This window comes from Protopterus annectens, chromosome 17.part0 (assembly GCF_019279795.1).
Source record: "Protopterus annectens isolate FY-2018-M chromosome 17.part0, PAN1.0, whole genome shotgun sequence".
Taxonomy (NCBI): Eukaryota; Metazoa; Chordata; order Ceratodontiformes; family Protopteridae; genus Protopterus; species Protopterus annectens.
In genome coordinates, this window is record NC_056751.1 from 235,651,898 (window position 1) to 235,666,169 (window position 14,272).

At 46.3% G+C, this 14,272-nt stretch overlaps 1 protein-coding gene across 1 annotated transcript in view; it reads right to left on the minus strand.

The window, feature by feature from the left end:
* The window catches only part of HSD17B4 (hydroxysteroid 17-beta dehydrogenase 4), a 1,616,359-nt gene that overhangs the window by 1,305,277 nt on the left and 296,810 nt on the right, over window positions 1-14,272 (minus strand). Inside the window, exon 4 of the mRNA XM_044059338.1 lies at window positions 11,945-12,004. Within this exon, the coding sequence (XP_043915273.1) occupies window positions 11,945-12,004 (60 nt within the window). The remainder of the gene's footprint in view (window positions 1-11,944; window positions 12,005-14,272) is intronic.

The window sequence follows — 14,272 nt, forward strand, 5'->3', positions numbered from 1 at the left end:
TCCCTTACTCATCTTGGGGGTTGCAGGTCAAGAACCATGGTACACAGTGGAGGCTTGAATCCTAAAATAATACTGACACATCATCTGGAGGGTTCAACCAAAAATAAACAAATTAATATATGATGCATTTTATGTGGGATAAAGCAAAGCTGATATCAGTTGTATAACCAGGGAAAGAGTATCTGGATGGTGCCACACAGTACTGGACACATCCCATAATCAGATCATCACAATCTCTCTTAAAGGCCCATCATTAGTTATCATACTATGAAACTCCTCAAAAGAGGCATCACCATGGGAAGTTCCTAAATCTTTGACTCTAAATCACAGAAGTCTGACATGTATCCAGCTGAGAGGTAGATACTCTTCCCTTTAAGGAACAAGACCATCTCTCTCTCTCTCTCCTGCCCATAGGTAAATATTTTGTAGATCACAGGAATCTATTCCTTTTGTTTTTCTTACACCTCTTACAGTCGTGGAAAGTAGCAAAATATGAATAGAAGACAAAGAGGAATACTGGGTATGATACTGCTATGGGTGGACTAGGACCAACGTCAATTTCAAGACAGATCAACAAGAGGGGCAAAATCGGAGTCCATGGCTGACCAGCAGCTATCTGTTCTAGCAAATAAAACAGAAAAAAATGGGCTGAACAGGTTTAAACCTTAATGGCATTCAGTTTAGGAACAATAACCAGTGAAAATTTAAGGCTGGCAAAGGTACACTAAAGATCCACTTCATTTCCATGTGCCAACAGATGGAAGAGATGTCACTCTCCATTCAGTGACCTGTAAGACATCGATAATGCAGGCGTCTAACCCCAAGCGTCACAGGCTCAACAGAGATGTCCCTTTGTTTAGCTGACAATGGCCAGTGGCAGTGTATAAGTGGGCAGGTGTGTCTGTTTGTGTACTCACGCACACGTGTGTGTGTGTGTGTGTGTGTGTGTGTGTGTGTGTGTGTGTGTGTGTGTGTGTGTGTGTGTCTCTGTTTGTGTACTCACGCACATGTGTGTGTGTGTGTGTGTGTGTGTGTGTGTGTGTGTGTGTGTGTCGGAGGGTATTGTCAATGGACCCTACACTGGTATCTAGGGAGGTAACTTCTGACAAGAAAAGTGGAGCAAGCTACTACTGTTGCTAACTGACAATTGTTTTTGTTTAGAAGTTTTGCCCCTGCTGCCTTCTAACTATTACAACCTTTGTCAGTCTATTAGCCCATTCATTCCCATCACTGGGTGAGAGCTGACAGAGTGGTTGTAACTGAAGTAGCTACTGGGGTGGTTTGAGGTTTTCTATTTTTTTCCCAGTCCTAGCCATGTGCACTACTGGTGAAGCACCACAATGGAGATGTGTAATTGTCTGTCCCTCACTTCTGCAAGGAGCGTTTCCTTCAAGCAGACCTGCATACCCCCAAACTGCACAATTGGTCACTCCAGTCTCCACCAAGGAGAACAAGCAGCTCCATGTGCCTTTGGGTGCATGCAAACTCTGTCCTGCTGCATTTGTTGTTGAGGGGAGTGTCAAAAAGATCATAGCATGGCTGGCCCCATTTGTGAAAAATCAGCTCTGCAGCTTCCTGTTTCAGGGAACACTCGTGAGGCATCAGAATAGCCCTGCTGAAGTTGTCCGCTATCATGTTGGATTTCCCCAGAATGTGCATTGTGACCAGAAAGCATTGGGAAGACATTTCATACTTTATGGTGATGCCCAGTTGTGTACAGGTGTGAACAGTGGAGTCCCATGTCTCCATCAGTTGATGCTTGGTGGTGGCAGTGAGGAGTCAGTGGTCTAGATATGGAAACACCCAGAAGCCTAGACTCCTCAGATGAGCCGTGACTACTGCCATACATTTGGTGAACACCCCGGGGGCTGTGGTGAGACCAAAGGGCAGAGCTCTGAAATGGTAATGACTGTCTCCCAGCCAGAAGAGTAAGTACCTCCTGGACTGCCTGTCCATTTTTATACGGTAGTACGCATCCTGGAGATTGATGGAGCACATCCAATTGTCCTGACCCAAAAAGGGAAGAATGAACTGCAGTGTTATCAGCTGGAACTTTGTTTTCTTGACTGATTTGTTGAGTTTACAGAGATCCAAAATGGGCCTCCAGTCCCCTGTCTTTTTCGGAACTAAAAAGAACCTTGAGTAAGTGCCGGATTCAATTTGGTCTGTGGGGACTTCTTGGATGGCTCTTTTTTTCTAGCAACCTTTGAACTTCTAGGTTTGCTTGATCCTGAAGACTGGGTGGAACATCTGGGATTAAGCACTGTATTGTTGTAGGAAGTGGTTGAGAGAAAGGAATTTTGTAACCCCTGGATATTATCTACAGTACCCATGTATCTTCCGTGATTGTTTGCCAGGCTTTTGGGTACTGGGATAATCTGCTCCTGACTGCCTCCAGAGATGGACAGTCGGGCCTCCTTTCAGGAGAGCTGGAAAGGCCTGCCAGAGAAGGCATCTCTGTCGGCCTGATTCTGCAGAACCCCCCCCCCTGCCGTGGGATCGGCGTCTCCCATTATTTTCCCCTCTGCCCCTGGGGGGGAAATCTCCACGTATGTCAGGCAAAACTCCCTGGGATTTTCTGAACCACATCTTCCCGCTCTTCTGAACCTTGGGGTAAGGTCTAGAGGGAGCGAAAAAACATACTCCCACAGCAGAGAGAGTTTTGCCATTCTGTTCACACCTAGTAAGAGTCTCTTTTACCTGAGGCCCGAAAAGAGACGAGCCGTCAAACGAGGTGCTGGTAAAGAAGGACTTGAAAGGCTCCGCAAATTGACAAAGACGCATCCAGGAGTGTCCACGCAAAGCAACTCCCGTGCCTGCTGCCCTACTCGCTCCATTTGCCGAGTAAAAGATCAGCCGCATGGAGGAGTTAACTACAGATGTCAAGGCTGCAAGCTGTGAAGCCGCCTTGCTTGCAGATCTTTCAGTTGTACGATCCGGTAGGGTATCTCCTAGTCCCTTTAGGAGATCCCTCTGAAGGCGTGTAAAGTGGGACAAATAATTCAAAGACCTGAGAGTAAAGGCTGCTGAAGCAAACATACGCTTCCCATACCTGTCCATCATACGAGAGTCTGTTCAGTGGATGGACAGAAGTTGTCTCTGCTAATTCTTTCTTGGTGGCTGCTGCCACCACTACAGCATCAACAGGCACACCCCTTAGATAGATAGAAAGGACCTATCCTCTGGAGCAGTTATGAATTTATTGGGCCTCCTCGGAACTAGTTCCATAATCTCTGGGGAGCTCCATGCCATGGAGGGTCGGGAACCAAATGCATCCAGGTACACAGACTCGTCTCCAGAAGGGGCAAGGGATTTCCAGCCAACTCTCTGTCTAAGGATTTCCAGGATGTCTGAAAAAGAGACATCCTCAGAGGGGGACCCTTCTGAGTCCTCCAAGTCTGTTGTCTGAAGTGAGAGACTCAGGGGAGTCTAAATGCTTCCTCTTGCATTTTCTTTTCCGAGGGACCTACTCCGAGGGGTGCTCAGGCGAGGTTTTGGAAGAGGTGGGGTCACCCAATGGGATGTCCTGGAGCATGGGTTCCCTATGCTTGGGGGGGGGGGGATTGGAGGCAGACTCAGGCACCGAAAGAGTAGAAGCCAATGAAGCCGAGGGTGGAGCGGTCTCAGAGGACAGCATGCTCCTAATCACCTGAAAGGCACTGCAGTCCCAGCCCAAAAGAGTCCCCGGCTCCAAAGAACCCAGAGATCTCCTCCAAACTGAGGGCGATGGCTCTGAGGCCGATGTAGGAGCCGAGCTCACCCACACTGAAGCCCCGAGAGGGAGAGGGGGGTCAGACAAGGGTCCAATTACCACTCCCTCCCCTTGGAGCAGACAAGAGAGCATCGGCCCCCAGATCCCTAGACAGACTGAGACAACAAAGAGATCGGAGCAGTAGTCGGAACCAATAGACCAGTGGTAATAGGAGCTGACTGTTCCACCACGACTTCCATGCACTCCGCCTCCAAACTCAAAGGAGTCAGAGGAGGAATTGATAATGGTGTGGGTTGGGCTGTCAGCGCCAGTTCCTTGTGGGCTGGGCTCGATAATAATTTAGCTAATGCCTGTGTCTTGAGAAGCCTCTTCACCACCCTCTGCACATCATGATCCGAAAGCCTGGATAAGTGAGAGGAATGAGAGGAAGACCGATGGCTGCCTGCCACAGACTGCAACAGCGGGGACTGTGGAACAGACTGCACCGGCTCCAAAGAGGGAGACCTGGTTCTCTTGTGAGTCCTGACAGGCTCTGAAGCCACTGATGGAGCCGCAGGAGAAAGAGCTTTGTCAGAACCGGCCTATGGATCCGACATACTCGCAGGTTTGTCCTTGGATTTAGATGGCTCCGATGTCAGAGCCAACAAAGATGATGGCTTAGGGGACTTTTCCTGTTTTTTTGCTGGCTGAGAACCCTCAGTAGCAACATCAAAGGGGCTCTTTAGTAAGCCTCGCAAAATCAACTTATTTTTTTCTCTCCTGCAGGACCCAAGAACTAAAAGCGTGACATATAGAACACGAGTCCTGCAGGTGTACAGCCCCTAAGCAATAGACACAGCTCATGTGCCCATACGCAATGGACATCTTCTGGCAGCACAGGTCACACTTTTTAAAACCCGAAGGTTTTGACTCTTTAGGATCTTTGGACATACTAGCAGTAACCAGAGCAGTACCAAAGGGAAACACCAACAACAGTAAAATGAACTTTAAATACAAGGAAAGAGAAAGGGAAATGAAGAAAAAAGGCCCTTAAACAAAGACAGAGCTAAGAAAAAGGGAACAGGGAATCCTCCAAGTCAAATGGGTTCAACGGAACAAGTTAGGCCTAAAGGAAAACGACGGTCACAACAACAACAAGGCAGCAGTGGAAAGGTCAGAAAAGCACTAGCCTAAGATGAAAAACACTCTAACACTAAACTAACAGAAATTCGCTATCTGTATCCAAAAAATTATAGGAAATATAACAAGAAGAAGAAAATACTTAGCCTGAGCCAGTATGAGCAATCCTGATGCTGCAAGTGGCAAACGAGATCTGGGTAACTACCGCTAGGCATGTTGGGATAGGGGCTAGCCTCGAGCCAGTAAAAAGCTCTCAAGCTATAGTATATGGCTGAGTCGGAGCCGAGGATCGGCTCTGAACCCAACCAGCAAGAACGGAGGAGAGATGGGGACAAGGTAACATCTATAAATTACATTTATCACAAATATAATCTTGCATAGCAAACACACATTTGATAAAGGAAGCATACAAATATACACACACACACACACACACACACACACACACACACACACACACACACACACACACACACACACACACATGCATGATCTGCAAAAAAAGAAACAAAAAGGAATTAAAAAAAATACCACCTTAAATGAACAAGAACTGATTATCAGAAACATTTTACTAAGTTGCTAACATTTAACAACTTAATTATACTATAAGCAATTTTCAATCCAGCAACAAAAGCACAGCCATTTTCATGTTTACAAGACATGTATACACTAATTCATGTGGTCTGTGTATATACACACACACACACACACACACACACACACACACACACACACACACACACACACACACACACACACACACACACCTGGGAAAGGCTGTCACAGGTTTACTAGCTATGCCCCCTTCTGCTTATAAGTAAGGGAGTGAAACCTCCATCTTTGGGGAAGTCCCCTAAAACATCTGTTAAAAAGAATTAATGTACTCACCATAACGTTCCATCTGAGTAGTTCTACTTCATTTGTCTTCAACCTGTGGGTACTGGATCCGTATCGGATCACAGCCAACAAATTCACTACCATCTGCTCTGAGCTCCAAGCTCCTCCCCTTACCCATAATACACCTCCACTACTTTCCAACCCCCAGATCGAGTTTGCTGACCCTTATACTTTGAACCCGACCTGAAGAATACTTTATGACCTAAAACTGCAGCCAACAGGCTAATATGACAAGGTCGGCGGGAGGAGGGAGCGACGGCTGAAGACAAATGAAGTAGAACTACTCAGATGGAATGTTATGGTGAGTACATAACTTCTTTATCTGAAGTAGTTTATTTCATTTGGTCTTCAACCTGTGAGACAGATTCCCCAGCTACTAAACTTCTGGGTGTCCCTCATGGAAAAATATTTCAGAGCAATGCAGAAGCAAAGGATGCTCTCCTTCTAAAAATCAAATTCAATTTGTAGTGAGAAATAAAGGTATAAGATGAGGACCAAGTAGCTGCAGAACAAATATCATCCAATGAGACTCTAGACCAAAAGGCTGCAGAAGTAGCCATCGACCTAGTGGAATGAGCTTTCACCTGACCTGGAGGAGACAAATCTTTATCCTTATAGACCTGAAGGGTGCACAAGGAAATCCACCTAGCAACAGTGACCTTGGAGATAAGTTTACCTAAAAAGGGTTTAGAGAAGGACACAAACAATTGATCAGATTTACAAAAGTTTTTAGTCCTGTGTAAATAAAATCGTAACTGTCTATGAACATCCAAGTGGAGTTTGTATTCCATTCTGTTAGCAAAATTTGGGAAGAAAACAGGTAAGTTAATGGTCTGATTGATGTTAACTTGTGATGCAACCTTGGGAAGAAAGGATGGATTGGTCCGAAGGGAAACCCTATCTTTATGGAAAATCATATATGGAACTTTAATGGACAAAGCTTGCAGTTCTGAAACCCTTTTAGCAGAGGTGATTGCTACCGGGAATGCTGTTTTCCAAGGCAAGAACTTAAGATCTCTGGTTGCAGCAGGTTCAAAAGGTGGAGCAATCAAAGCTTGAAGAACCATAGTAAGGTCCCAAGGAGGAACATGATCCTTGACTGGAGGGCATAACAGGAAAGTACCTTTAATAAAGGCTTTACACAGTCTGGAAGAGGCCGGGGAGGCAGAATTCTCACCTACGTGAAAATGACAGATGGCAGCTAATTGAACTTTGAAAGTAGAAGAGCTTGCTCCTTGTTGAAAAATATTGGCTAGGAAGTCAAGAATGGCAGAAATAGGAGCCGTGAAAATATTTAAACTCCTTTGAGAAGCCCAAAAGGAAAAACGTTTCCATTTGGTGCATTAAATCTTCCTGGTGGAAGACTTATGAGCTGCCATTAGAATACACCTGACTGAAGAGGATAATCCAGGAGTCCTAGCAATCATGGGAACCAGAGCAGCCAAGCCGTGAGCTTCAAACTGTCCAGGTTCGGATGAGGAACCCCCGATGGGTGTGAAATAATATCCTGAATGGGATCCAAGGCGGAGCCAGAAGATGAGACCAAAGAAAGGGAAACCATACCTGACGAGGACAAAATGGGGCAATGAGGATCACTTTGCTCCCCAGTCAGCATGCTTTCTGTAGAAACCTCAGAATAAGGCATACTGGATGGTAAGCATACAGTAGACCAGGAGGCCAAGCATTGACTAGAGCATCTCCGGGGGACTCAGAAAGAAAAACTCGCTGCACTTCATGTTGGAAGGAGATGCGAAGAGATCTCAGCAAGGCTGACCATACTCCAGAAAGATCTGCTCCGCTACTGAATGATTCAGAGACCACTCGTAAGGCATCAGAATAGTCCGACTTAACCTGTCCGCTAGAATGTTGGACCGTCCCGGAATATGTGTTGGTATGAGAAAGCGACCGGTGGAGATCGCCCATTCCCACACTCTCATGGCCTCGTGACAAAGGGGGCTAAGATCTGGTCTCTCCCTGTTTGTTGACATACCAGACCACTGACATGTTGTCTGACTGAATTGCAATGGTTCCCAGAGGAAGAAAGGCATGAAGGGCCTGCAATGCCAAATGGCCTGACCTAATCTCCAGAACGTTTATGTGCAAACTGGTCACAACAGGGGACCACAGGCCTTGGACTGTCCTGCCCAAACAATGCCCCCCCCCCCAGCCCAGTGGGGAGGCATCCATGGTCACTGTGGCTTGGATAGGGGCTGGAACAAAAGATCATCCCTCCAAGATTTCTGGACAGCACATCCACCACAGAAGGGACAACCTGCAGACACGACTGAGGTGTATTGGATACAATAATGGACGATCCAACAGGGACCACTGTACCGCTAGTGTCCACTTTAGTACTTGCATGTGTACCCGGGCCCACGGAAGAAGCGTTATTGTCGCTGCCATTGAACCTAAGGCCCTCAGCACTGATTCTGCAGAGGAAAGATGAGAATGGTAGATCAGGGAGACATACATCCCCAGGTTTCGCACTCTCTCCATGGTCAGGAAGATTTGGTACTGTAGTGCGTCTATCCTTGCCCCAATGTAGTCTATCACCTGGACAGGATTTAGAAGTGATTTGGATGCGTTGATTGTAATCCCCAATTGAAGAGCAAGCTTTAAGAAATAATCCCTGATTTGAGAAAGTAGATGCCTGGTGGGAACAGTGAGGAGCCAATCATCGAGGTACAGATAGACCTGAATCCCCTGAAGCCTCAAGTGAGCCGGCACTACCTCCATCACTTTGGTGAACACCCTGGGGGCTGTGTGAGACCAAAAGATAAGGCTCGGAATTGGTAATGATTGACTCCTAGCCTAAAGCGGAGGAACCTCCTGGACCTTCTGTGCATCTTTATGTGATTGTAGGCATCCTAGAGGTCTAACGAGCACATCCAGTCACTCTCTTGCAGGTACGGCATAATAATGGACTGTAATGTGACCATCCGGAACTTTTCTTTGGCAACTGACAAGTTCAGGGTAGATAGGTCCAGAATGGGCCTTAAGTCCCCCATTTTCTTTGGCACCAAAAAGAACCTGGAGTAGACAGGTTCTATGCCACGTTTCTCTAGCAGCTTGGAGATTTCCAGTGCTGCTGTCTTCCTTTGCATGGATGGTACGTCTGGGAGGTGTTTGGGAGGTTTGGGGGGGAACAACAAAGGGGACAGAGCATCTTCTGGATACGATCTGAAGCACCCAGCGGTCTAATGTTACGGATTCCCATGCCACCAGGTGAAATGACAATCGAGCCCTGTCTGCCTCCAGAGTACAGCAGTCGGGCAATCCCTCAGGGCTGCTGTCCAGGCCTGTCCGAGAAAGGTTCTCGAAACCCAAAATTCCTTGGACCCCCTTCTGCCTCTGGGCTGGCGTCTATCCTGTCCCCCTCTGCCTCTGGGGGAAGAAGAGCCCTGAATATCCCAGGAATACTCTGACTTCCAGAACCACATCTTCTTTTGCCCTCTCTGATTCTGGGAAAAGGATCTTTGAGGGTTTGAGAAGCGGATTCCGATGGCAGACAGTGTCTTCCCGTGCTTCTCACTCCTGACCAAAGTCTCTTTGACAGTCTTACCAACAAGAGTAGAGCCGTCATAAGGGGTGTTGGCAAAAGACGTCTTGAAAGGTTCTGAAAACTGACATAGTCTGAGCCAGGCATTGCGCTTCATGGACACTCCGGACCCAGCCGCTCCTTCAGCAGCATGTGAGAGGAGTCCTATGGACGTACTGGAGACTGCTTTTAAAGTGGTCATCCTCACGGAGAAAGTCTCTCTGTCCTCCTGCGACATGGACTTAGGGGGAGACTCAGGCAGTTCCTTGACCAGGTCGCCCTGGAGCCTCATGACGTGGGTCAGGTAGTTCAGCTCCCTGATGGAAAAGGTCACTGACGCATAAACCCACTTCCCTAAGCGGTCCATCATCCGAGACTCTCGGTCAGGGGGATGAACCGAGGAACTCTCTTGGGCCAGTTCCTTTTCTGTGGCTGCTGCTACCACCATAGTATCTATGGGGAGCCCTTGTTTCATGTTTGTCTATCTGATGGTGGACTCAAGATCTTATCCGGACATTTAGGGATTGGTTCCATGGTGTCTGACTCCTTCCAGGCCCACAATGTGACCAGATCCACCAGGGGATCTGCGGGACACCCAGGAAGTAGATGGGCCCGTGCCGAAAGCCTCCAAGGAACACGGACTCGTCAGAAGAAGGTTTTGGGGCAGACCAACCTCCCCACTGGCGTAGGATTTCCATGAGGTCTCCAAAGGAGACATCCTCAGGAGGTGACCTGGGGGAACCTTCCCCATCATCCAAATTCGTGTCCTCGGTGAGGGACTCTGGGAAGTCCAAGTGCCTCCTCTTACACGTATGCTTGCAAGGCACATCTCCGGTGGGGCTCTCTTGGGGAAACTCGCAAGTCACTTGTTCCTCAGGGGAACTGCCTGGGGCTCCTCGAGCACAGGCTGTCCCCTCTGGTAAAATGATGGGATTTGTAGACAGAGCCAAGGGAGATGGGGTGGAATCAGAGGAAATAGTCAAGGGTCTCGATCCAGTGGAGAGAACCCTTTCTACCATGTTGAATGCCGAGGAAGAACGAACCTCCTGGGGTACTATTAAGGAAGCTGCTCTCCCCAGATCTGACATGAGAATCGGAGCTTGGCCCGAAGTAAACGGAGCTCTTTGGGAGGGAACTTGGCCCGACAATGCCAGAGCCAATGAAAAAAGTTCCGTCCCTCGGATCAGACACCCAAGCTCTGGCTCTGAGAGAAACTCAGATCCGAACTGGTCAGATTCGACATGCTCCAGGCAGCTGCTGGCGTCAAAGAAACAAGTAGCATCGGCGCCGACCCCCTGACTAAGGCCATCCTTGGATCTGAGTACTCCAAACCCAGTGGACAGATCAGAGAAGGAGAAATTGGTGTGAAAAAAAGAAGCAAGCTCCCCCCTCCAGAGGGAGATGAGGCTGGCAAGACCCCCATCTGGATCGGACTACGAATGAACCTCATCATTTTATCCATGTCAACTTCCAATAAGCTACGCGTGGATCTTGACGAGGCCACGGACTCCAACCTGGCGGGTCAAGGAACCGAGGCCCTAGATGGAGCAAGTGTCTCTTCCGGCTCCAGATAAAATCTCGGAGATCGGAGCCCAGGGGAGTCACGGATCCTAGCTTGGCTTTTGGCGGGTGTAGAAGGAAGGTCCGGAAACCTCTTGCGTTCTTCTGTTTTGTGCTTGTCGGATTTGTGCTCTCACTCCTTCTCTCTGCCCCTTCTGCGCTCCACTTCCACAGGCTTAGAAATGGGAGGTTGAGTCCCAGCCTGGGAGGGAGGAAAAGCATCGGCAAGAGAGGAAGGAGAGGCAGCCACAGTAGCCGCTGTCACCGAAGCAGTGGTTGAGGCAGCCACCTCAGAAGTGGGTAGAAGACCTTTTAGGGCCAACTTAGCCTTCCTGTCCTTAATAGCATGCGGGTTAAAACCCGCGCAAATAGTACCATCGCTACTCAAATGGGCAACGCCCAAACACATGACACAAAGAGTGTGGTCATCTGCAGGAGACAATTTGTGGCCACACTCAGTGCACCTTTTGAAAACAGGCTTGGGGTTAGCCATGTCTCTACACAAGGAAAAAAAATCACACAAGATAAGGAAAGGGAGAAAGAAATACCTATTCCCCACTCAGACCCACTCACCACATACTCAAGGCACACAGAACAGTGAGGGGGGAGGGGAAGCAATAAACTCTAACAAACTAACACTAAAACTACTATGAAAATTTCTAATACATGACACACCAGCAAGGGGAGGAGGAGAGAGAACTTACACTAAACAACTAACACTCAAAAAAATTTAAGAAAAAGCTGCTTAATAAGCAAAATCCCACTCACTAACTCTGAGCTCAGGAGATCACAATGGTTCAGGCAGGCACGTCAAATGAGACCTGGGGGTGGAAGGCAATGGAGGGAGGTGTAGTATGGGTAAGCGGAGGAGCTTGGAGCTCGGAGCAGATGCTAGTGAATTTGCCGGCTCTGATCCGGTACCCATAGGTTGAAGACCAAAAGAAGTAAACTACTTCAGTTCCTAATTTTATGGGACTTTACCCCAGTCAGTTCTATTTCAACCAGATAAGTTACAATGTGTTAAAGCAAATTCATGTATAAATTTCTGGACTGGGGTAAATAAAAGTATATGCAAGTATAACTTGTAAATCCTGATAATATATACATATATTCAGTACCTATTCTCCCAAACGAATCAAGAGCTGTCTGAACCAGCTTCTCACCATCCTCCACCGAATCTGAGGAAAAACACACACATAGACAAGAATGAGTGCATTGCATGGAGCCTTACTTAAAATGAGAAGTTTCTCAAACTTTGACATGATGAATTAAAGCAACAGTTAAGTACTTACCTTGATGATGCAGTAACCTTCACTGTATATTACCAAGTCACATCTTTGAAATATTCTGCACCAAGTATTGCCAGAATGCTATAAAAAGGATACCCAGAAATAATAAAACTGTGATACAGGTAACTCTGCTTCCCTTCAGTTTTATTCCAGAATCATACATTTATAGTACTTCAGTATGAAAGGCCAACCAGCATTCTTGGATGTAGTGGGTACTAGGAAATGCTAGCAATAACAAAGACACCTCAATGCAACAAAAGAAAATCTCTATACTGCTTTAATGCCATAATGGCAATGGTAGCTAAGTTCTCAATAAATCCAGCAAATCATACATTCAGGTCATCCACTAAAATGACCATACCTGCCAGCACCTTCTGCAATTCTGAATTGATAGTAGTCTCCTCTTATAATGAACTCTATCACTAAAATTCATACTCCCAACAATCTATCAGCATCTCCCTTGGTTCATTAACAGAAGGATGTGATGCCCCTGCACTGGCCCAGTAATCAAGGAGCCTCAATCTCCACCACTGACAACAGTGAGGGACATACACAATGGAAGGATGACAAGTACACAACACAATAAAGTAAAATTTCCCTTACGAGCATACAGAGACCAGTCAGTCTAGGGCTGGTTTCTCCCTCTTTCTCCAGATCCCCAATAAGACTCCCCACTGGCACATCCATAGGGTTGAGATCTCAACTGAGTGGTCAAGCCAAAACCTCCAGCACCCTCTCTGTCCAACCAGTGCTTTGTGTCCCTGCCCAAGTAGCTGACACACACACACACACACACACACACACACACACACACACACACACACACACACACACGTTTACTAGCTACGCCCCCTTCTGCCCACACTATAAGGTAGTTATCACTGCCACCAACCACTCTTTATCAGCTGCTATAAGGCCCTTACAAAGGGTGTTCAATCCTACTGTGCAATGTTACTATTAAACCAAATGGTAGTTTTGACCAAACAAAGCTATACAGGAGTGGCCTGTACAATGTCACCAAATAACATATGCAAGTACTCTAAGAGCTTAAATATGTCTCACAAATATCAGCCACAAAGATAGATTTAAATATATTTAATAATAAGTAATAAAATAACAAGACAATACTCAGAAAACAAACAGTTACTTCAGAGTTCAGGATCACAGGAAATATTTTAAAACAACATTGCAGGACAGTCTCAAATAAATACAGAAAACATCTAAACTAATCTTTACTATATTCCTATCTATTTCTAAAAGATACACTATGCCCTAATTACTTACTATTAGCAAGTGCAGATGTTGATGATAAGTGGATGTTTCTAGGTCAGAGACAAAATACAAAATGCCCAGTCTCTCTCCATCTGAGAGTTCTTAAATCAATATCAAATATCTCCCTCTGAGAGTTCTTAAATCAATATCAGATATTACTGCTGGGTTAGCTTGGATGACATCACTTTTTGTCACCTGGCTTTAGTGACCAGGCTGAATGGAAACTTAACATTTCTGTGTTAAAAATACATATCTCTCAGATGTGCAGCTACGAGGAAGTCATAAAGCAATACAACACTTTACATTTTAAACCTAGTAATTACTTTTCACCCTGACAATATAAAAAAACTTCTAACTCTAGACATCCTGTCTCCTTGCTGCATTAACTAACTTTTACAGCACATTATAAAGCACTTAATTTCAACTTATTTTCTTGAAGTTTTGTAAGTTAATCTTCTGTGTTCCAGCAGGGTATGCTGTGATTATATTCTTGAAGCTCTGTACATAAAAAGAAATTATGTACTCACCATAACATTCCATGTTTGTAGTCCATCTCGCCCTTCATTCTTACACATGGGTTCGGAGCCGATCCTTGTAAAGTGTGTTAGGTAGTTCAGCGATCTAAGAGTAAATGCCACTGACTAAAAGACATGCTTCCCATATCTGTCCATCGTTCGAGATTCTTTATTCGGCAGATGGACAGAAAAAGAAGTCTCCGTTAGCTCCTTTTTCGTGGCAGCCACTACCACCATGGCATCTACGGAACACCCTTAGACAAAAATTCCTTCTCCTTGGGGAGCTGATAGAAATTTATTTGGTCTCCTGGGGAATGGCTCCACGGCATCAGGAGTATCCCACACCTTTCGACTAGCGAGCTCTAACAAT